Source organism: Mesocricetus auratus, unplaced genomic scaffold (genome assembly GCF_017639785.1).
Source record: "Mesocricetus auratus isolate SY011 unplaced genomic scaffold, BCM_Maur_2.0 Super-Scaffold_100037, whole genome shotgun sequence".
NCBI classification, from domain to species: domain Eukaryota; kingdom Metazoa; phylum Chordata; class Mammalia; order Rodentia; family Cricetidae; genus Mesocricetus; species Mesocricetus auratus.
Genome location: NW_024429215.1, coordinates 10,669,607 through 10,691,794, shown reverse-complemented (window position 1 = coordinate 10,691,794; position 22,188 = coordinate 10,669,607). Strand labels below are relative to the sequence as shown.

Genomic DNA, 22,188 nt, shown 5'->3' with positions numbered 1-22,188 from the left:
GTGTGCTGGGTATTTTGTGCAGCTTCTAGTTTCATCTAAATTCTGGTCTCCACGGAAACCGTTGGGAGACACAGCATCCCAGGAAGGAAGCCATGAGCCTTTGGGTCTGAACCTAGAGAGCACCTTGCAGTCTCCACACAGGACAGGATCCCATGGCCACTGGAGGACACTTGCTGAGGAAGGCCACTGAGCCCAGACACCGATCAAGACACAGGGTTAGGCCATTTAGAGCCTCTGATTCTGATCTGAACTATCCCAAGGCCCGGATGAAGGTTGAATTAGAATTATACTCTCAGCTTCCATTTCGCAGGCCACGGAGTGGGTTAGAGCCACAGCTGAGGGGTCCTGATCTACTCTGAACACTCCCCAGTGTTCCTGATCTCCTCTACACTCATCCTGACTAACCTGACCAGCAGTTGGCCCTAGGCAGCTCAGAGACGCCATGACAAACAGTGCTCAGTCCAGCAGAGCAGGGTGAGGAAAAGTGTTCGTCCCCAGGGAAGGTTTGCAGTGCAGAAGCCCAGGGCTCCAGTATCCCCAATGTCCCCCAGTTTAGTTCTCCAGCTCCTAACCTGTGTCAGGTCTTTCTGCTACGATAGTGATTATAACTCTGCAGTTCTCATCCACATTGGGTGTGGAGATCCCGGAGATTGAACCAGCATCACCGCGGACTCCGGGGTTATAAAGTCCAAGCTGACCTCGGAAGTCGGACGCGCCCGGGTCTGAGAAGGGGGTGATGGTGCCGGGCACGCTGCTGCTTCTGCTGCTGGCGGCTGTCCTGGCCCCGACCCAGACCAGGGCAGGTGAGTGCTGGGGTCGGGAGGAAAACAACCTCTGCGGGGGAGGGGAGGGAGCAGGGGCGGCACCAGGGAAGCCTCGTTCCTGTACCGCCCAGCCAGACCCTCTGGTCCCTTCTCCACCCAAGTCCCGAGTCCCGCGCCCTGCTCCCCTCCCGGTCCGCACACCCGCCCGTGGTCCCGGGGGGAGGGTGGGGGTCTCACGGGGCGCCGCCCCCAGGCTCGCACTCGCTGAGGAATTTCTACACCATCGTGTCCCGGCCTGGCGTCGGGGAGCCCCGGTTCATTGTCGTCGGCTACGTGGACGACACCCAGTTCGTGCGCTTCGACAGCTATGCGGAGGCTCCCAGATACGAGCCCCGGGTGCCGTGGCTGGAGAAGGAGTGGCCGGAGTATTGGGAGAGGAACACACGGAAAGCCAAGGACAGCGAGCAGATTTTCCGAGTGAGCCTGAGGTCCCTGCTTGGCTACTACAACCAGTCCGAGGGCGGTGAGTGACCCCGGGTGGGAGGACAACACCCCTCTAGGTCCCCACATACAGGCCAGAGTCGCCCCAGGTTCCAAGTCCGAGGTCCAGGAGGAGGAGAGCAGGGACAGGGATCCCGTTTCCCTTTCGGTTTAGAGTAACCAAGGTTGAACTTGGCCGAGGGGCGGGGCCGAGGGGCGGGGCCGAGGGGTGGGACAAGTGGGGGGGCGCGGACGTGGGATGCAGGCCACCTCCGGGCGGGACCGGTGGGCCAAGCTGCCCTTAGGGTCCCCCCATCCCCGCCCACGCCCCCAGGCTCTCACACCATCCAGCTCATGTACGGCTGTCACGTGGGGTCGGATGGGCGCCTCCTCCGTGGGTACCATCAATATGCCTACGATGGCGAGGATTACATAGCCCTGAACGACGACCTGAAGACCTGGACGGCTGTGGACACAGCAGCCCAGATCTCCAGGCACAATTTGCAGCAGGCTGGTGCCACAGAGAGATACAGGGCCTACCTGGAAGGCGAGTGCGTGGAGTGGCTCCACAGACACCTGGAGACCGGGAAGGACCACCTGCTGCGCACAGGTGCATGGGCCAACTCCCCCCTCTGCCCTCGGGCTGGGCTCAGTCCTGAGGAAGCAGAGACCCCCTCAGCTGGGGTCACGTCCCTGTCTCTGTCCTCTTTGCAAAGAATACATTCTCGCAGGTTCCAGGGAGTGAGGTTTGCATCCCTCCCTCACCCCAATTCTGTCTATTCTGAGAATGAGCACTTATGGGGTCCCCTGGGAGAATTCTAAATTGTGGGTTTTTTCTTTCCTCTCTCTCTCTCTCTCTCTCTCTCTCTCCCTCCCTCCCTCCCTCCCTCCCTCCCTCCCTCCCTCCCTCCCTCCCTCCCTCCCTCCCTCCCTCCCTCCCTCTCTCTCTCTCTCTCTCTCTCTCTCTCTCTCTCTCTCTCGTCATTTGCTTTACTCCGTTTTTCTTCCTCACTGAGATGCTGCTGCCTCTCTCCCTCCTCTTGTATTATGGGCATCAGTCTCCCCAGGTGCCAAGAAGCCCTAATGCTCTGGATAATTAGACAAATTAAGTCAGTGTTCTCTTTAAACGAGAAGAACTCAGGCGATTTAAACTATTTTGTGCCAGAATTAACCAGCCAGAGCCCCTTGCTCTCCCTCAGCCCCAACAAATTGCATTGTTGCCCCCAGCAAATTAGGGGTTGAACTTCCTCAGAGACAGGGTTATGTACTCTGTGCCTCTAATTTCTTATTTTGATATGAATTTACCATCCCTCCTTCCAATCTTTTAGCTCCTAACTTATGCTGTAGAACATCACATAAGGAAGACCACATGGACCTGCGGGGTCATTTGATTCTTAGCTTCTGGGTCCGCCCCCCCAAGAAAATGTGCAGATCTGTGATTATGGGGACCAGCTCTACCTGCAGGTCACTAGAGTAATGACTGTCAGAAGTGTTCAGACACATAGTAGGGTGTCATCATTGATTTAGCATGTCTTTGCAGATTTCAGTTTATCTTGTTATTGTGGGATTTCTTAAATCTTCCACATAGATCCCCCAAAGGCACATGTGACCCATCATCCTGGATCTAAAGATGATGTCACCCTGAGGTGCTGGGCCCTGGGTTTCTACCCTGCTGCCATCACCCTGACCTGGCAGAAGGAGGAGGAGGAACAGACTCAGGACATGGAGCTGGTGGAGACCAGACCTTCTGGGGATGGAACCTTCCAGAAGTGGGCATCTCTGGTAGTGCCTTCTGGGGAGGAACAGAAATACACATGCCACGTGCAGCATGAGGGGCTGCCTGAGCCCCTCACCCTGAGATGGGGTAAGGAGGGAGTGGGTGCAGAGCTGTATTCAGGGAAATTTGGAGCCTTCTGCAGAGTCTGAGCAGGGTGACACTGAGAGCAGGGGTCGTGACCCTCACCTTCCCTTCCTCTCCTTCCATTCCCAGAGCCTCCTCAGTCCACTGTCCCCATCATGGCAGTCATTGCTGTTCTGGTCCTCCTTGGAGTTGGGACTATCATTGGAGCCTTGGTGATTGTTGTGAGGAAGATGAGGAGAAACACGGGTAGGAAAGGGCAGGGTCTGAGCTCCCTCTCAGCCCCTTTCAGAAGTGTGCTCTGCCTCATGGAAAAACATCCACACACACCCCCTCCCCCATTGCTCCTGTCTCTATCCTGGGTCTTCTGTAGGTTGAGGAAAATTCCTAGGGATGGGCTCATCCCTGGTCTCTCACAGCTTTTCTTCTCACAGGTGGAAAAGGAGGGAAGTATGCTCCCACTCCAGGTAAGTGTGGGGAGCAGGATTGTCCCTGAGACCCTTGGGGTGGACCTGAAATATTTGTGGAGCTCTCCCAACTCGTGTTAGCTCCTAGAGCAAAGTCTTCTAGGGGCCATGTTTTTTCTTCCTGTGAATATATATATATTGTTCACTAGGCAGGGACAGTTCCCAGAGTTCGGATATGTCTCTCCCAGACTGTGAAGGTGACACTCCAGACCTGATATGGGGGTCTGGGAGGGCAAAATGGACATGATTGGGTTTCAGGGACTCCCCAAATCACCTGTGAGTGACTGGCGGGTTGTTGGGATGTTGTCTTCACAGTAATTGTTCATGACTCTTGTTCTGTAGCTTGAAGACAGCTGCCTGGCATGGACAGGGTGGCATTGTGTTCAGAGCTGTCCTGTGACTCCCTGCAACAGTGTCTCATGATCCCTGTGATCCTTCTGGGCTCAATGTGAAGAACTGGGAGCTCAGCCCAGCCCTGCACACCAGGACCCTGTCCCTGCGCTGCCTGTGTTCCCTTCCACAGTCAACCCTTCTGTTCCAGCAGACAGGAGAGGCCATCTCCATCCTCCATGCTGCCCTGAACTGCAGCCCCTGACTACCCCGCTGAAAATAAGAATCTCAATTTGAACTTGATTGTTGACATCATTGGTCTGACAGGTTGATTGGCTGTTAAATAAATTAAGAGTTTGTGGAGGCACCTCAGTCTTGGGTCCCCTCCATTCCCCACCCTGAGCTTGAGGTGAGTGTGGGTTCTTCTCGGGTCCCCAACTCCCAACATTCCCCCTGCATCCATCTTCCTGGGCCTGCTCTGCACCTAGAATGGACCTTCCCTGCCAGAAAGGAGCACCCTGAGTCTGGCCACACTTCATTCTTAGGTCCCCTCTGCCCCACACCCTGTGCTTGAGGTGAGTGTGGGCTCTTCTCAGGGGCCCCGACTCCCAAATCTTCCTGATTAGATCTTTCTGGGCCTGTCTCTTGCCTAGCATGTCTCAGACCCACCTGCACCCATTGTGAGACCCATCGGAGTACTGGACCTGCTTGAACGCACTGGAAGAGAACAGTATACCCATACTCACCAGGAGAGGAAGAGACCCCACGAGCTCCCACTGAAAGAAGGGATGGGAAGACAGCAATATAAAAACACAGTCAACAGTAGAAAAACCAATATGACCCTACTAGAGTCTAGGGACTCTACACCAGCAAGACCTGAACATCCTAACACAGATAAAACAGAAAAGAATGATCTTCAAAACAACCTCTTGAAAATGATAAAGGCCCTCAAAGAAGATATGTGAAAGTACCTTAAAGAAATAGAAGGAAAAAAACAAACCAAAATTGCAAGAAATCCAAAAATCTCTTAAGGAAAGCCAAGAAAAAACCATCAAATAGATGAAGGAAGCAATTCAAACAGTTCACAACCTGAAAACTGAAATAGAGAAAATAACGAAAACACAAACTGAGAAATGCTGGAAATAGAGAAGCTGGATAAATGATCTGGAACTACAGATGCAAGTGTAACCAACAGAATACAAGAGATGGAAGACAGAATCTCAGGCACTGAATACAAACTAGAGGAAATAGAGTCATCAACCAAAGAAAATCTTAAATCCAACAAATCCTTAACACAAAATATCCAGGAAATATGGGACATTGTGAAAAGACCAAACCTAAGAACAATAGGTATAGAAGAAGATGAGGAAGCCCAGCTCAAAGGTGCAGAAAACATATTCAACAAAACCATAGAAGAAAAGTTTCCCAACCTGAAGCAGGATATGCCTATGAAAATACAAGACGCTTACCGAACACCAAATACAATGGACCAAAGATTCAGTGGGAATAGTGGCATAAGAACAGGCACAAAAGTTAGTTAAGTAGAAGTGAGGAACCCTAATTACCCTCCCACACCTCTATCTAGACAATTTAGTGGAATTGTGTGTGCGCATGTGTTTGGTACATAGTTAAGTGCAGGTTATATGTGTGCATGCCCACAGGGGTGAAAGTGGTCAATCTTAGCTTTCTTTCCCTCTGAAAGACTACCATTTTAAAAAGAGGTTCTTAATTGCTTATTACATGCCTGCATGGGTGCCTGTGAGCACTTGTAGAGAACAGAGGTGTTGGATCTCTTGGAGCTGGAGTTACCAGTGGTTATGTGTCACTTCATGTGGTGCATGGGGTCAAATTCCAATCCTGTATGTACACACGAGAATTCAGAGGACTAGCTGAGAGATGGTGTCACACACCATTAACGGCAGCACTTGGGGAGGCAGAGGCAGGCGGATCTCTGGGATTTCAAGGGTAGCCTGGTCTACAGAGTGAGTTCTAGGACAACCAGGACTACACAGAGAAACCTTGTCTTGCCGGGCGTTGGTGGCGCACACCTTTAATCCCAGCACTCGGGAGGCAGAGGCAGGCGGATCTCTGGAAGTTCGAGGTCAGCCTGGTCTACAAAGTGAGTTCCAGCACAGCCTCCAAAACCACAGAGAAACCCTGTCTCGAAAAACCAAAAAAAAAAAAAGAGAAACCTTGTCTTGAAAAAACAAATACAACATTAAAGAGAGATCATGGGATTAATTTTTTAGGTAACATTATAAAGCATGTGCCTTTAAATGTATCCATGTTTACACCACACCCTGTGTGCAAACCTGGGGCCTGTCCCTCATCTGGCACTTGGTCACTCTGGATTGGTTCTCTGTCTTCTTCTGGGTTACTCATTGAGTCATCTGCAACAGAGAGGAAGAGAGAATGCTGTTAATAAGTCACAGTCTAAGTGCTCCAGCCGGGGACAGGAACACTCCATGTGTATCTACCCAGGGGAATTAGAGCAAGTCTTGACCCAGTTTATGGCCAGAGGAGTACTCTAGGCCACCATGAGCACCAAGTGAATTCATTCAAGTGGACAACAGGAGCATTGCTGGGAGGCATCACAGACTATTTTGAGACAGGTTCTTACTATATAATTTAAGCTGGCCTAGAACTTGCTATGTGGACCAAGCTGACCTTGAACTCAGATCTGCTGATCTCAGCCTCCCAACCCAAGCATTGGGGTTCAAGTTGTACACTACCATGACTGGCTCATCAGTAGACTCTTAATGATTCTTGCTACTCAAAGATGACACCTTCTCCTTGCCTCAATAACAATAAAAATGAATAAATGATCCACTTAAGCTTGAGGGTAGGAAGGATGAGGTTTGGGTAGCCTTAAAACCACTACTTAAGCCAGACATTGGTGGCGTACGACTTTAATTCCAGCACTTGGGAGGCAGAGGCAGGTAGGTCTCTGTGAGTTTGAGGCCAGCTTGGTCTACAGAGGGAGTTCCAGGGCAGCCTCCAAAACAACACAGAGAAACCATGTCTCAAAAAAAAAAAAAAAACAAAAACAAAAAACAAAAACCAAACCAAAAGAAAAAAAACATTATTTAGGCAAATTGGAAATAATCTAGATGTCCTTCAACTGAATGGATACAGAAAATGTGGTACATTAACACAATGGAGTACTACTCAGTGGCAAAAATCATTACTTGGAGCTGGAGAGATGGATCAGAGGTTAAGAGCACTGACTGCTCTTCCAGAGGACACAGGTTCAATTCCCAGTATCCATATAGCCTCAAACAACTGTCTGTAGCTCCAAGATCTGACACTCTCACACAGACATATGTGTAGGCAAAACATCAATACACATAAATAAAAAGTAAATTATTTAAAATCAAACTATCTAGTATCTGAAATGCATAACACATGAGATTTAAGATCAACAGAGTGCCTTTTTAAATAAGATTATGACATCATAAAAAAGACCAAGAAACATTTGTAAGTACTAGACTTGATTGCAGTCAGAGCTTCATGAACACAGTATCATTAGAGATTGAGCCAGAGACTCATGCATGCTAAGCACATGTAACCACTAGGGATTGAAGCCAAGTCTCATGTGTGCTGTGCACATAAGCACTAGAGATTGGAGCTGGACCTCATGACTATACACACACCACCACCAGAATCTACGGCATCATGCATGCCATGCACACACTACTAGAGACCGAAGCCAGGAGGTCTCATACATATTAAGTACACAGCAATACAAGAGACTGAATCGGAGTCTCATGCATGCTTTGTATGCACAACCACTAGGGATCATCAGTGTCTAGGAAGCATAAGGAGCAGAAAGAACATGGAAACGTTGAGTAAACACCTAGGGAAATAGCAGGTGTCATTTTGAATAGAGAGCCATTGTGAGATCCTTTATAGTCGACCTGGAACTCACAGAGATCCACCTTCCTCTGTGTCCCTAGTGCAGGGATTAAAGGTGTGCACCGCCACCTCTTGGAAATTTTTAAAAAGATAACTTATTATATAAAGACTGTTCTGCCTGCATGTATGTCTCCATGCCAGGAGAGGGCACCAGATCTCATTTATAGATGGTTTGCAAACCACCATATGGTTGCTGGGACTTGAACTTAGGACCCTTGGGAGAGCAATCAATGCTCTTAACCTCTGAGCCATCTCTCCAGCCCTCACCCAAGCTCTTGTAAGCAACCCTGATCAAACCTGTTGGGAGGTCAACAGTCAAAGCAGAAAAGGGCTAGGTTTTTTATTTTCATTTTTTAAAATTTATTTTTCAGTTTAAATTTAGTTAAACAAGGTTGCTTCACAAGTCAGTTTCAGGTCCCTCTCCCTTTCCCTCCTCCCGTGCCCTCCCCCCCAACCCCCCATTGTCCCCTCATTTCCCCAGGGAGGGTGAGACCCTCCATGGGGGTGTCCATAGTCTGTCATTTCATATAGGGCAGTGCCTAGACCTCCCCCAAGAGTTCAGGGTGAGAGTGCACCTCACATTGTTGGATGGGAGTCCAAAGTCCATGTGTATACTCGGGATGGGTACTGATCTGCTGCCCAAGGATAAATAGATTACCTAGGCCTCCTCACTGACACCCACATTCAGGGGGTCTTGATCAGTCCCATGCTGGATTCCCAGGCTGATGCCTGGGATTCAAGAGTTAACCTTTGTCAGGTCAGCTGTTTCTGGGGGTTAAACCAGCCTAGTCTTAATCCCTTTGGTCATCAGTCCTCCCTCTCTGTTACTGGCTTTCTTGAGTTCAGCTCAGTACTTAACCGAGGGAGTCTGCCTCTTCTTCGATCAGCCACTGAATGAAGTTTCTGTTTCCCAGACTCTCTGGCCATGGGATTGTAGGCTGGCACTCCCCAGATCTATGTCTAAAATCCATATATGAGAGAGTACATGCCATGTTTCTCTTTTTGTGACTGGGTCACCTCACTCAGGATGGTTTCTTCTAGTGTCATCCATTTGCCTGCAAATCTCAGGATTCCATTGTTTTTTTTTTCTGCTGAATAGTACTCCATTGTGTAAATGTACCACATTTTCTCTATCCACTTTTTGGTTGAGGGACATCTAAGTTGCTTCCAAGTTCTGGCGATTACAAATAATGCTGCTATGAACATAGTGGAACAGACATCTTTGTTGTATGAATGTGCATCTTTTGGATGTATGCCTAAGAGTGGAGTTGCTGGGTCTTGTGGTAGGTTTATTCCCATTTTTCTGAGGAATCTCCATACTGATTTCCAAAGTGGCTGAACCAGTTGGCACTCCCACCAGCAATGGAGGAGTGTCCCCCTTTCACCACATCCTCTCCAGCATAAATTGTCTTTGGTGTTTTTGATTTTAGCCATTCTGACAGGAGTGAGATGGTATCTCAGAGTTGTTTTGATTTGCATTTCCTGGATGGCTAAGGATGTTGAGCACTTTCTCAAGTGCCTCTCAGCCATTTTAGACTCCTCTATTGAAAATTCTCTATTTAGGTCTGCAGCCCACTTTTTAATTGGGTCGTTTGATGTTTTGGAGACTTGCTTTTGAGTTCATTGTAAATTTTGGATATCAACCCTCTGTCAGATGTGGGATTAGTGAATATTTTTTCCCATTCTTTGGGCTGCCTTTTTGTCTTGCTGACTGTGTCCTTTGCCTTACAGAAGCTTCTCAGTTTCAGGAGGTCCCATTTATTAATTGTTGATCTCACTGTCTGTGCTAGTGGTGTTATGTTCAGGAATCTGTCTCCTGTACCAATTCGTTCAAGGGTACCACCCACTTTCTCTTCTAAGAGTTTCAGTGTGGCTGGATTTATGTTGAGGTCTTTGATCCATTTGGACTTAAGTTTTGTGCATGGCGATAAACATGGATCGATCCGCATTCTTCTACATGCCAGCCTCCAGTTATGCCAGCACCATTTGTTAAAGATGCTTTCTTTATTCCATTGTATATTTTTAGCTTCTTTGTCAAAGATCAGATGTTCATACATGTGTGGGTTAATATCCGGGTTTTCAATTCAATTCCATTGGTCTACCTGTCTATTGTTGTGCCAATACCAAGCTGTTTTCAGGATTACAGCTCTATAATAGAGCTTGAGGTCAGGGATGGTGATGCCTCCGGACATTGCCTTGTTGAACAGGGTTGTTTTGGCTATCCTGGGTCTTTTGTTTTTCCATACAAAATTGATTATTGTTCTTTCAAGGTCTGTGAAGAATTGTGCTTGGATTTTAATGGGGATTGCATTGTCTGTAGATTGCTTTTGGCAGGATTGCCATTTTTACTGCATTGATCCTACCTATCCAAGAGCATGGGAGATCTTTCCATTTTCTGAGGGCTTCTTTTTCTTTAAAGATTCAAAGTTCTTGCGATACAGGTCTTTCACTTGTTTGGTTAGCGTTACCCCAAGGTATTTTATGTTGTTTGTGGCAATTGTAAAGGGTGATGTTTCTCTGATTTTTTTCTAAGCCCTTTTATCATCTTTTTATAGTAGGGCTACTGATTTTCTTGAGTTGATCTTGTAGCCTGCCACTTTGCTGAAGGTGTTACTCAGCTGTAAGAGTTCCCTGGTAGAGTTCTTTGGGTCATTGATGTAAACTATCATATCATCTGCAAACAGTGAAAGTTTGACCTCTGCCTTCCCAATTTCTATCCCCTTGATCTCCCTTTGTTGTCATATAGCAATGGCTAGAACTTCAAGAACCATGTTGAAAAGGTATGGAGAGAGTGGACAGCCTTGTTTTGTTCCTGATTTTAGAGGAATTGCGTTGAGTTTCTGTCCATTTAGTTTGATGTTGGCTGTTGGTTTACTGTATATAGCTTTTATTATGTTTAAGTATGTTCCTGTTATCGCAGATCTCTCCAAGACCTTTATCATGAAGGGGTGTTGGATTTTGTCCAAGGCTTTTTCAGCATCTAGTGAGATGATGATCATGTGATTTTTGTTTTTCAGCTTGTTTATATGGTGGATTACGTTGATGGATTTTCGTATATTTTACCATCCCTGCATCCCTGGGATGAAACCTACTTGATCATGGTGAATGATTGTTTTGATGAGTTCTTGGATCCGATTTGCCAGTATTTTATTGAGTATTTTTGCATCAATGTTCATGAGGGATATTGGTCTGAAGTTCTCTTTCTTAGTTTTGTCTTTGTGTAGTTTGGGGATCAAGGTTATTGAAGCCTCATAGAAAGAGTTTGGCAAAGACCCTTCTGCTTCTATTGTGTGGAATCCTTTGAGAAGAATTGGTATAAGCTGTTCTTTGAATTTCTGGTAGAATTCTGCATTGAGGCCATCTGGACCTGGACTTTTTTTGGTTGGGAGACTTTTGATGACTGCTTCTATTTCTATAGGGGTTATAGGTCTATTTAAATTGCTTATCTGTTCTTGATTAGTTTTGGCAAGTGATAGCTATCCAGGAAGTCGTCCATTTCCTTTAAATTTTCAAATTTTGTGGAGTACAGGTTTTCAAAGTATGACCTGATGATTCTCTGGATTTCCTCAGAGCCTGATATTATGTCCCCCTTTTCATTTCTGATTTTGTTAATTTGCATGTTCACTCTCTGATGTTTGGTAAGTTTGTACAAAAGGTTTGTCTATCTTGTTGATTTTCTCAAAGAACCAACTCTTTGTTTCATTGGTTCTTTGTATTGTTTTTCCTAGTTTCTACTTTATTGATTTCAGCCCTCAATTTGATTATTTCCTGGTGTCTACTCCTCCTGGGGGAGTTTGCTTCTTTGTGTTCTAGAGCTTTCAGCTGTGATGTTAATTCTCTGGTATAACTGTTCTCCAGTTTCTTCATGTGGGCACTTAGTGCTATGAACTTCCCCCGTAGCACTGCTTTCAAAGTGTCCCATAGGTTTGGGTATGTTGTGTCTTCATTCTCATTGAATTCGAGGAAGTCTTTAATTTCTTTTTTTATTTCCTCTTTGACCCAGGGATGGTGCAGTTGAGCATTATCAATTTCCATGAGTTTGTAGGTTTTCTGCAATTTGTGTTGCTGTTGAATTCTAATTTTAAAGCATGGTGGTCTGATAAGATGCATGGAGTTATTCCAATTTTTTTGTAGCTGCTGAGGTTTGATATGTTGCCAAGTATGTGGTTGATTTTTGAGACGGTTCCATGTGGTGGAGAGAAGAAGGTATATTCTTTTTTATGTGGATGAAATGTTCTATAGATGTCTGTTAATCCCAGTTGGGTCATTACTTCTATTAGACCCTTTGCTTCTTTGTTGAATTTCTGTCTGGTATTCCTGTCTAGTGGTGAGAGTGGTGTGTTGAAATCTCCCACTATAACTGTGTGGGGCTTTAGATGTGATTTAAGTTCTAATAATGCTTCTTTTACGAATGTGGATGCCTTTGTATTTGGGTTATAGATGTTCAGGATAGACACTTCATCTTGGTGGGTTTCACCTGTGATGAGTATGTAATGACCTCCTTCATCTCTTTTGATTGATTTTTATTTTAAAGTCTAGTTTGTTAGATATTAGGTTTGCTACCCCTGCTTGTTTCTTGGGTCCATTTGATTGAAACATTTTTCCCAACCTTTAACTCTCAGGTAATGTCTGTCTTTGAGGGTGAGGTGTGTTTCTTGTATGCAGCAGAAGGAAGGGTTCTGTCTTTGAATCCATTCTGCTAGACTGTGTCTTTTTATGGGTGAGTTAAGGCCATTAATGTTGAGGGATATTAATGACAGTTGATTGCTCATCCTTCTTCGATTTGCAGTGGTTGTTGTTGGTGGAATTATGTGTGGAATTTCACCCCTTTGTTTTTTTGGCTGTTGGTAGAGAGGGATTCTCTAATGCCTATGTTTTTCTGGTTGTAGTTAACTTCCTTGGGTTGGAGTTTTCCTTCCCAAGGGTTAGTGGATACGTATTGCTTGAATCTAGTTTTGTCATGGAATATCTTGTTTTCTTCATCTATAGTGAATGAGAGCTTTGCTGGTTATTGTAGTCTGGGCTGGCATCCATGGTCTCTTAATGTAGGTAGAATATCTATCCAGGACCTTCCGGCTTTCAGAGTTTCCCCGGAGAAGTCAGGTGTAATTCTGATAGGTCTGCCTTTATATGTCACTTGACCTTTTTCCTTAGCTGCTCTTACTATCTTTCTTTATTCTGTATATTTGGGGTCTTGATTATTATGTGGCAAGGGGATTTTCTTTGTGGTCCACTCTATTTGGTGTCCTCTAAGCTTCTTGTACCTTCATTGGCATGTCTTTCTTAAGGTTGGTAAAGTTTTCTTCTATGATTTTGTTGAATATGCCTTCTGCCCCTTTGAGGTGGATTTCTTCTCCTTCTTCTATACTTATTATTCTTAGGTTTGGTCTTTTCATGGTGTCCCATATTTCCTGGATGTTTTGTGTTAAGGATTTGTTGGACTTAAGGTTTTTTTTGGTTGATGAATCCATCTCTCCTAGTATATCTTCAACACTTGAGATTCTCTCTTCCATCTCTTCTATTCTGTTGGTAATACTTGTATCAGTAGTACCTGACTGTTTGCCCAGCTTTTCTATTTCCTGCCTTTCTTCAGATTGTGTTTTTTTATTGTCTCTATTTCAGTTTTCAACCCTTGAATTATTTGCATTGCTTCTTGCAATTTTCGGTTTATCTTTTCGTCCATTTGTTGCCTTTTATGAATTTTTTGGTTTGTTCTTTCTTCCATTTCTTGCATTTTTGGTTTGCTTTTTGTTCTATTTCTTGCCTTTTTTGCTTTGTTTCTTCTTCCATTTCCTGCCTTTTTTGGTTTGTTTCTTCTTCCATTTCTTTCATTTTTTGCTTTGTTTTTTTTCTACCATTTCTTGCATTTTTTGGTTTGTTTCTTCTTCCATTTCCTGCCATTTTTGGTATGTTTCTTCTTCCATTTCTTTCATTTTTTGCTTTGTTTTTTCTTCCATTTCTTGCATTTTTTGGTTTGTTTTTTCTTCTAATTCTTGCATTTTTTGGTTTGTTTTTTCTTCCATTTCTTGCATTTTTTTGGTTTGTTTTTTCTTCCATTTCTTTGAGGGATCTTCCTATATCCTCTTTTAGGGCCTCTATCATTTTCATGAAAGTGGTTTTAAGGTTGTTCTCTTCTGCTTCTTTCGCATTGGAATGTTGCAGTCTTGCTGGTGTGGAGTCTCTAGAATCTGGTGCTGTCATATTTGTTTTTCTGTTGCTGAGTGTGTTTTTGTATTGTCTCTTTCCCGTCTCTTCTTCTAGTGGGTGCAGAAAGAGCCCCTTACTGGTCTGGTGGTTAGGGGACCAGAGTTCCCTTTTGGTGGATGCTAGCAAGTCCAATAATCTGGTGGTTCTTCTATTCCTTGTCCTCTTTCTGGTCCCATGGGCGGAGAAGAAGAACAGGAATCTGGGGCGCTTAGCCTCCCACCTGGCCCCCTGGACCCTTTGCAGGATCCTGTTGTACCTGATGCTGCAGCCGGAACAGCTGCTTCCCTGGACTCCCTGGCTCCTCTGGTTTCCTGGTCTCATTGGTGGGAGAGAAGACCTGGAGTCTGGGGTGCTTGGCTCCCGCCGGGATTGGAAGCTCTGTGCAGTTCCCAGGCAATCCCCAGGCACTGGAACACAGGCCCAGAAGCCAGCCTGTTTACCTGATGCTGCCGAAAAGGGCTAGGTTAATGAAAATAAAGAAAAACGCTATGTATAATATATCATAACACCAATACAAATACAACAAAAATCCACTATGCATGCTAATTCAAAACCTAATAAAACTTCTAATTTTGCTAAGCGTAGACTATTATTCTAAATTGTGTTTAGAAAAATTCCAATAAGCTTGTGCCCGTACCTAACCTTGCAGGCATTATGAGTTATTTTGAAATATTCATAAATGACCACCCCACGTAAATCACCTTGAGCCACATGGCTCTGCCCATGATGATCAACCCTAGGACTCACAAAAAGGGTTCAGGGGGACAGGCCCATCATACCAGAACCCCACCTCCTATCTGAATGCCATACCCTGCTCTCCCTCAGCCTGCTTATAGGTTGGCACAAATAAACAGTCAGCTCTGGTCACCTGTACAAGACAGAGACAGTAAAAATCCCATCACATATCGGCTAGGGGCTCTGGATATTCTGTCTATAGCTGAGGAAGTATCAGCATTTGAAGTCTCTTATGTTAGGGGGTGTGTCCTCTGGTTGTTCATGTGTGAGTGTGTACATGTGTGTACAGGTCTATGTACTCATTCAAGAACTTATATGAGCACCTGATGCTGACTTTTGGTGTCTTTCTAAATCACTCTCATTCTTTCTTTTAAAAGATGTATCATCTGTCTGTCTGTCTAACTGTCCATCCATCCATCTCTCCACCCATCATCATCTCTCCACCCATCATCATCTCTCCACCCATCATCATCTCTCCCCCCATCATCTCTCCACCCATCATCATCTCTCCACCCATCCTCTCTTCACCCATCCTCTCTCTACCCATCATCATCACTCCACCCATCATCTCTCCACCCATCATCATCTCTCCACCTATCCTCTCTTCACCCATCCTCTCTCTACCCATCATCATCACTCCACCCATCATCACTCCACCCATCATCCTCTCTCCACCCATCCTCTCTTCACCCATACTCTCTCTACCCATCATCATCACTCCACCCATCATCCTCTCTCCACCCATCCTCTCTCTACCCATCATCATCTCTCCACCCATCATCATCTCTCCACCCATCATCATCTCTCCACCCATCACTCCATACAAACTATCTAATCTACCTAATCTATTGCCATTTTTCCAAGATAGGGTTTCTCTGTGTATTCATGGCTTTCCTCACTCTGTAGACCAGACTGGCCTGAAACTCACAAAGATCTGACTGCCTCTACCTGCCAAGTGGTGAGATTAAAGGTGTGTACCATCTGGTGAAGATATAGTCATTTATATTTGATGACTGTTTTCCTGTATGTTATATGTCTGTGTATTTGGGCATGCTATGCCTGCTGAGGCCACATGAGAGCAGATCTCTTGGAACTGCAGTTACAGATGGTTGTGAGATGACATGTGGGCACTGAAAACTGAATCTGGGTCATATGTAAATGTGCCAGTGCTCTGAAATGCTGAGTCCTGTCTCTAGTTCCTAATCATGTTTTTGAGCTTCTCCCATTAAATCTGAATCTTAGCAATATGGCTAGACTGCATTTTCAGTGCTGGGATTACAGTCATATACCCCTTTACTTGGCCTTTTAATATGAGTTCTGGGAACTGAACTCAGGTCCTTGTGCTACTAACATGTTACTGACTGAGCAATTGACCTCAGTCTCAACCTTATTAATATAGTTAGCTATAATCAAAACACAGATCCATGCAACTAAATGCAGTCCATATCAAGAGCCCAACTGGCCTCCAAGAAATTGTCAAAATGATTGTAAAGCTCATGATAGAATTAACGGGACAAACACAGGTCCCCAAGTTTTGAAGATTAATGTAGAATGTAATATACCCTGAAAGAAACACTAATTCATGGGGAATAGTGGCATAAGGGCAGGTACATAGGTTAGTTAAGTAGAAGTGAGGAACCCAGATCACCCTCCTACACCTCTATCTAGACAATTCGGTAGAATTGTGTGTACACTTGTGTGTGGTATGTGGTTAAGTGCAGGTTATATGTGTACATGCCCATGGCAGAGAAAGAGGTCAACCTTATTTTCCTCCCTGAAAGACTACTATTTTAAAAAGAGGTTCTTAATTGCTTATTACATGCCTGCATGGGCACATGTGAGCACTTGTACCTGCAGGGAATAGAGGTGTTGGATCTCCTGAAGCTGCAGTTACCTGTGGTTACATGTCATCTGATGTGGTGCTGAGAACCAAACTGCAACCCCACATGCACACACATAGGAATTCAGAGGTCTAGCTGGGATGTGGTAGCACACACCTTTTACACCAGCACTAAAGAGGCATAGGCAGGTGGATCTCTGTGAGCTTGAGGCTAGCCTGGCTTACAGTGTGAGTTCCAGGACAGACTGGACTACACAGAGAAACCTAGTTTTGAAAAACAAACAACAATAAAAACAGTTCAGGGGTCTAATTCTTTAGGTAATGCTCTAAACCATGTGTCTTTAAGTGTATCCATGTTTACACGCCGCCCTACATGTAAACCTCGGGCCTGTCCCTCTTCTGGCCCTTGGTCATTCTGGATTGGCTTCTCTGTCTTCTTCCGGGTTACTCATTGAGTCTTCTGTAACAGAGAGGAAGAGAGAGCACTGTAAATAAGTCACAGTCTAAGTGCTCCAGCTAAGGATGAGAATGTTCCATGTCTAAATTACTGGGGGGAATTAGAGCAAGTCTTGACCCAGTTTATGCCTGGAAGAATCTCCTAGGCTAAGCACCAAGTGAATTCATTCATGTGGCCAGCAGGAGGGTTGCTAGGAGGCATCACAGACTATTTTGAGACAGGATCTTACACTGTATAATTCAACCTGGTCTTGAACTCAGATCTACTTGTCTCTACCTCCCAATCCAAGCATTGGGGTTGAAGGTACACTACCATGCCTGGCTCATCACTAGACTCTTGAATGGTTCTTGCTACTCAAACATGACACCTGATTCTTGCTTCAAACACAACAAAAATGAATTAATGATTCACTTAATTTTTGGGGAGGAGGACTGAGGTTTGTGTAGCCTTAAAACAACTACTTAGGTAACCCAGAATCAACCTAGATGCCGTTCAACTGAAGTATGGATAAAGTAAATGTGGTATGTTTACACAATGGAATACTACTCAGTGGCAAAACACAACTACTTAGGGCTGGAGAGATGGATCAGAAGAGCAAGTTAATGTGGGGAGCCGCCCCCACATTCTCCATTACAAGATGGCACCGACACCCATTGTCAGTTGGAGTAAACAACCTTGGTGCGCACGTGCCTGGTACTTTTCCATCCCTTACTCTCTGCCTCTCCCGTGGTGTCATATGGGCTGACGAGCAGGAGCCAGTCAGGAGATGACACGTCCGAGGCGGGGACTGCTGAGCTATATAAGGGTTGGGCTTTTCGCTCCCCAGGGTCTCCGCTCTGTAAGCTTATGCTCTCCCTCTCAAGACTCATTAAAGCTGTTCTGCAGAAGGATCCTAAGTGTGCCGTGTCGTTCTTGCTGGTGAGACGGTAGCGCGGGACAAGTTAAGACTGCTCTTCTAGAGGACACAGGTTCAATTCTCAGTATCCATAGAGCCACAGTCAACTGCCTGTAGCTCCAAGATCTGAAACCCTCACACAGACATAGGTGTAGGCAAAACATCAATGCACATAAAATAAAAACTATTTTTTAAAAAACCAACTATGTAGTATCTGAAATGCATGACACACAAGATTCAAGATCAACAGGGTGCCTTTTTAAATAGGATTATGTCATCATAAAAAAGACCGAGAAACATTTGTGAGTACTATACTTGATTGCAGCCAGAGTCGCATGAACACGGTATCATTAGAGATTGAGCCAGAGCCTCATGCATGATAAGCCCATACAACTAGTAGGGATTGAAGCCAGGAACTCATGACTATACACAACTTCCAGAAGCCAACACATCATACATGCCATGTACACACTACCAGAGACTGATGCCATGGTCTCTTTTGTGTTAAGTACACAGCAATACAACAGACTGATTCAGAGCCTCATGCATTTTTTTCTATACACAACTACTAGGGATCATCAAGCACAGGGAGCAGAAAGAACACGGAAAACAAGAGCAAACAGCTACGTAAAGAGCAGATGTCTCTTCCAGACCCCACCCTCCAGTGTCCTCAACTTCAGGTGAGCTTTGGTCCCCCTGGGACAACCCCCCCCCTTGCTGCCCACCTCCAACTCCCTCAATCTTCCAGGGGACCTCTCCTGGCATTCAGAGGATCTGCCACACAGGAAAGGCATCAGTCCTTCCAGACCCCAACCTCTGGTGTCCCCAGCCTCAGGTGATCTTGGGTCCCCCTGGGAATACTTCTCCATCCATCTCCCATTCCTTCAATCTTCTGGGGCCTGCTCACACAGGAAAGGCATCAGTTCTTCCAGACCCCACCTTCCAGCCTCCCCAGCTTCAGGTGAGCTCGGGTCCCCCTGGGACCAACCCCCCACTGCCCATGACCCACTCCCTCAATCTGCCTGGGGCCGCTCCTGGCATCCAGAGGACCCGCACACAAAAGAAAGGCATCAGTCCTTCCAGACCCCACCCTCCACGGTCCCTAGCTTCAGGAAAGGCATCAGTCCTTCTAGACTCCATCCTCTGGCATCCCCAGCTTTAGCTTCAGAATAGAAGGAGACCAGTGGAGACAGAAAGACCCCAACAACACCTAATGGAAGAAGAGATGGGAAGAAAACAGAATAAGAGCTCACTCAGCAATAGAAAGAGACCAACATGACTCCACCAGTATCTAGAGACCCAATGCAGCAAGACCTGAAAAGCACAACATAGATGAAGCAGAAGAGACAGACCATAAAAATCATTTTATGAAGATGATAGAGACCCTCAAAGAGGAAATGAGGAAATCCCTTAAAGAAATAGAAGAGAAAAACAAACAAAAAATACATGAGATGGAGGAAAAGATGAGACAAAAAGTTCAAGAGATAAACAAATCTCTTAAAGAATCTAAAGTATACCAAGAAAAAACAACCAAAAAATGAAGGAAACAACTCAAAGAGTTGAAGGATTGAAAGCTGAAATACAAACAATAAAGAAAACACAGAATGAGGGAATGCTGGAAATAGAAGAGCTGGGTAAACAATCAGGAACTACAGATGCAAGTATCACCAATAGCATACAAGAGATAGAAGAGAGAATATCAGGTGTTGAAGACTCATAAGAGGATATACAGTCATCAACCAAAGAAAGTCTCAAAACCAACAAATCCCTAACACAAAATATCCAGGAAATATGGGACAACGTGAAGAAGCCAAACCTGAGAATAATAGGTATAGAAGGCGAAGAAATACAGCTCAAAGGTACAGAAAACATACTCAACAAAATCATAGAAGAAAACTCCTCTAACCTAAAGAAGAATATGTGTATGAAAATACAAGAATCTTACAGAACACCAAATAGGCTGGACCAGAAAAGGAAGTCACCTCACCATATAATAATCAAAACATCAAACCTACAGAAGGCAAAATATTAAGATTAGCTAAAGAAAAAGACCAAGTAACATATAAAGGCAGACCTATCCGAATTACACCCAACGTCTCAATGGAAACTATGAAAGCCAGAAGATCCTGGACAAATGTCCTACAAACGCTAAGGGAACAAGGATGCCAGCCCAGACTACTATATCCAGCAAAGCTTTCAATTACCATAGATGGAGAAAAAATATTCCATGACAGCTAGATTTAAACAATATGTATCCATGAATCCAGCTCTGCAGAAAGTGATGGAAGGAAAACCTAGACCCAACAAAGATAACTACACTCACAAAGACATAGGCAATAGATAATCCCACTTTACCAAACACCAAAAGAAAAAGGGAGAAGAACCTACACACAATAACACCATTATCAATAAATCAAACACAAACAAGAATCATCAATCAATGGTCATTAATATCCCTCAACGTCAATGGTCTCAACTTGCCTATAAAAAGACACAGACTAGCAGAATGGATACGCAGACAGAACCCATCCTTCTGCTGCATACAAGAAACACATCTCAATGTCAAAGACAGATGTTACTTCAGAGTAAAGGGTTAGGAAAAGATTTTCCAATCATATGGACCCAAGAAACAAGTAGGTGTAGCAATCCTAATATCTAACAAATTAGACTTCAAATTAAAATCAAAAGAGATGAAGAAGGACATTTCATATTCATCAAAGGAAAAGTCCATCAAGATGAAGTCTCAATTTTGAACATCTATGCCCCAAATACAAAGGCACCCACATTAGTGAAAGAAACATTACTAAAACTCAAATTGCTCATAAAATCTCACACACTACTAGTAGGAGACTTCAACCCTTTGCTCTCACTGTTAGACAGGACCTCCAGACAGAAACTTGTTGGGGACTGCTAGAACATTGAACAAAATGGAGTCTGTCAGCCACTTCTTGGCCTTTTGCCTACGTGACTGCGAGCACACATGCCCTCGAGACAAAGGAAAAGGTTATCCATAAAAGTTAAATTTACACAGGGCAGCCCACCTGCCTAGCCAGGGGGAAGTAACCCTTATAGAGCAATTGTCTTTGTTAACAAAAGGTTAAAGTGTTCCTTTGAATACTTCCTACCCCTCCCTAATTCCTGTACCTGACTTACACTGACAAGCATTTGTGGAATGCGACTGATGGAAAATTATAGCTTTGTCTTTACCTTATTTGGTGTATATTTGAGTTGAGACTTGATTGGCATGCTTGTACTGCCCCCTGAGATTCTTTTCCTATAAGAATCATCTCACCCCAAATATAAACACTCTTGATCAGCAAAAGTTGTCTTGAGCCTGCTTCCCTTAACCTCTTGAAGTTTACTTTTAAGATCGGATCTGCTCGTGAAGACCCACCAAATTAGTAGCGACCCTCATCACCTCATCCCTGCGGGTCGGGGATCCCCTCCGGGGGTCGCAGAAACTTAACAAAGAAACAAAAGAACTAATAGAAGTTATGACCCAACTGGTTTTAACAGACATCTATAGAACATTCCACACAAACACAAAGGGATATACCTTCTTCTCAGCGCCACATGGAGCCTTCTCTAAAATCAACCACATAATAGGAAACATAACAAACCTCCACAGATACAAAAAATGGAATAACCCCCTGTATCTTATCAGACAACCATGCATTAAAATTAGAATTCAACAACAACACAAATCACAGAAACCCTACAAACTCATGGAAACTGAACAATGTACAATTGCACCATTCCTGGGATAAGGAAGAAATAAAAAAAGAAATTAAAGACTTCCTGGAATTCAATGAGAATGAAGATACAACATATCCAAACTTATGAGATACTCATGCAAACCTGGGGCCTGTCCCTCATCTGGCCCTTGGTCACTCTGGATTGGTTCTCTGTCTTCTTATGGGTTACTCATTGAGACTTCTGCAACAGAGAGGAAGAGAGAAGGCTGCTAATATGTCACAGTCCAAAAGCTCCAGCTGGGGATGAGAACTCTCCATGTCCAAACTACCGAAGGGGAATTAAAGCAAGTATTGACCCAGTTTATGCCCAGAGGAGTCCTCTAGGCCATCATGAGAACCAAGTGAATTCATTCAGGTAGCCATCAGGACGGTGGCTGGGAGGCATCACGAACTACTATTTTTGAGACAGGGTCTCACTATATAGTTCTAGCTGATCTCAAACTTGCTATGTAGACCAAGCTAGCCTTGAACTCAAATCTGCTGAT

The 22,188-nt window shown here is 44.8% G+C and overlaps 1 protein-coding gene across 2 annotated transcripts; it reads left to right on the top strand.

Annotated features, from left to right (window-relative positions):
- The first annotated feature begins 577 nt into the window (after window positions 1–577).
- On the top strand, window positions 578–4,266 carry LOC101837025 (H-2 class I histocompatibility antigen, Q10 alpha chain-like). Of its 2 annotated transcripts, XM_040734017.1 has the most exons (8): window positions 581–803; window positions 1,018–1,287; window positions 1,579–1,854; window positions 2,833–3,108; window positions 3,235–3,351; window positions 3,537–3,569; window positions 3,719–3,766; window positions 3,912–4,266. In XM_040734017.1, exons 1-8 carry the CDS (start codon window positions 737–739, stop codon window positions 3,914–3,916), a joined length of 1,092 nt encoding a protein of 363 aa, XP_040589951.1. In that variant the 5' UTR covers window positions 581–736; the 3' UTR covers window positions 3,917–4,266. The 2 variants fall into 2 exon arrangements, with proteins under 2 accessions (XP_040589952.1, XP_040589951.1); XM_040734018.1 differs by lacking the exon at window positions 3,719–3,766 and having other exon boundaries at window positions 578–803.
- Window positions 4,267–22,188: the final 17,922 nt, after the last annotated feature.

Coding starts and splice junctions, on each gene's coding strand:
- LOC101837025 (XM_040734017.1), top strand. CDS start 737: ATGGTGCCGGGCACGCTGCTGCTTCTGCTGCTGGCGGCTGTCCTGGCC. Junction 804..1,017: donor CCCGACCCAGACCAGGGCAG/GTGAGTGCTGGG, acceptor CGCCGCCCCCAG/GCTCGCACTCGCTGAGGAAT. Junction 1,288..1,578: donor CTACAACCAGTCCGAGGGCG/GTGAGTGACCCC, acceptor CCACGCCCCCAG/GCTCTCACACCATCCAGCTC.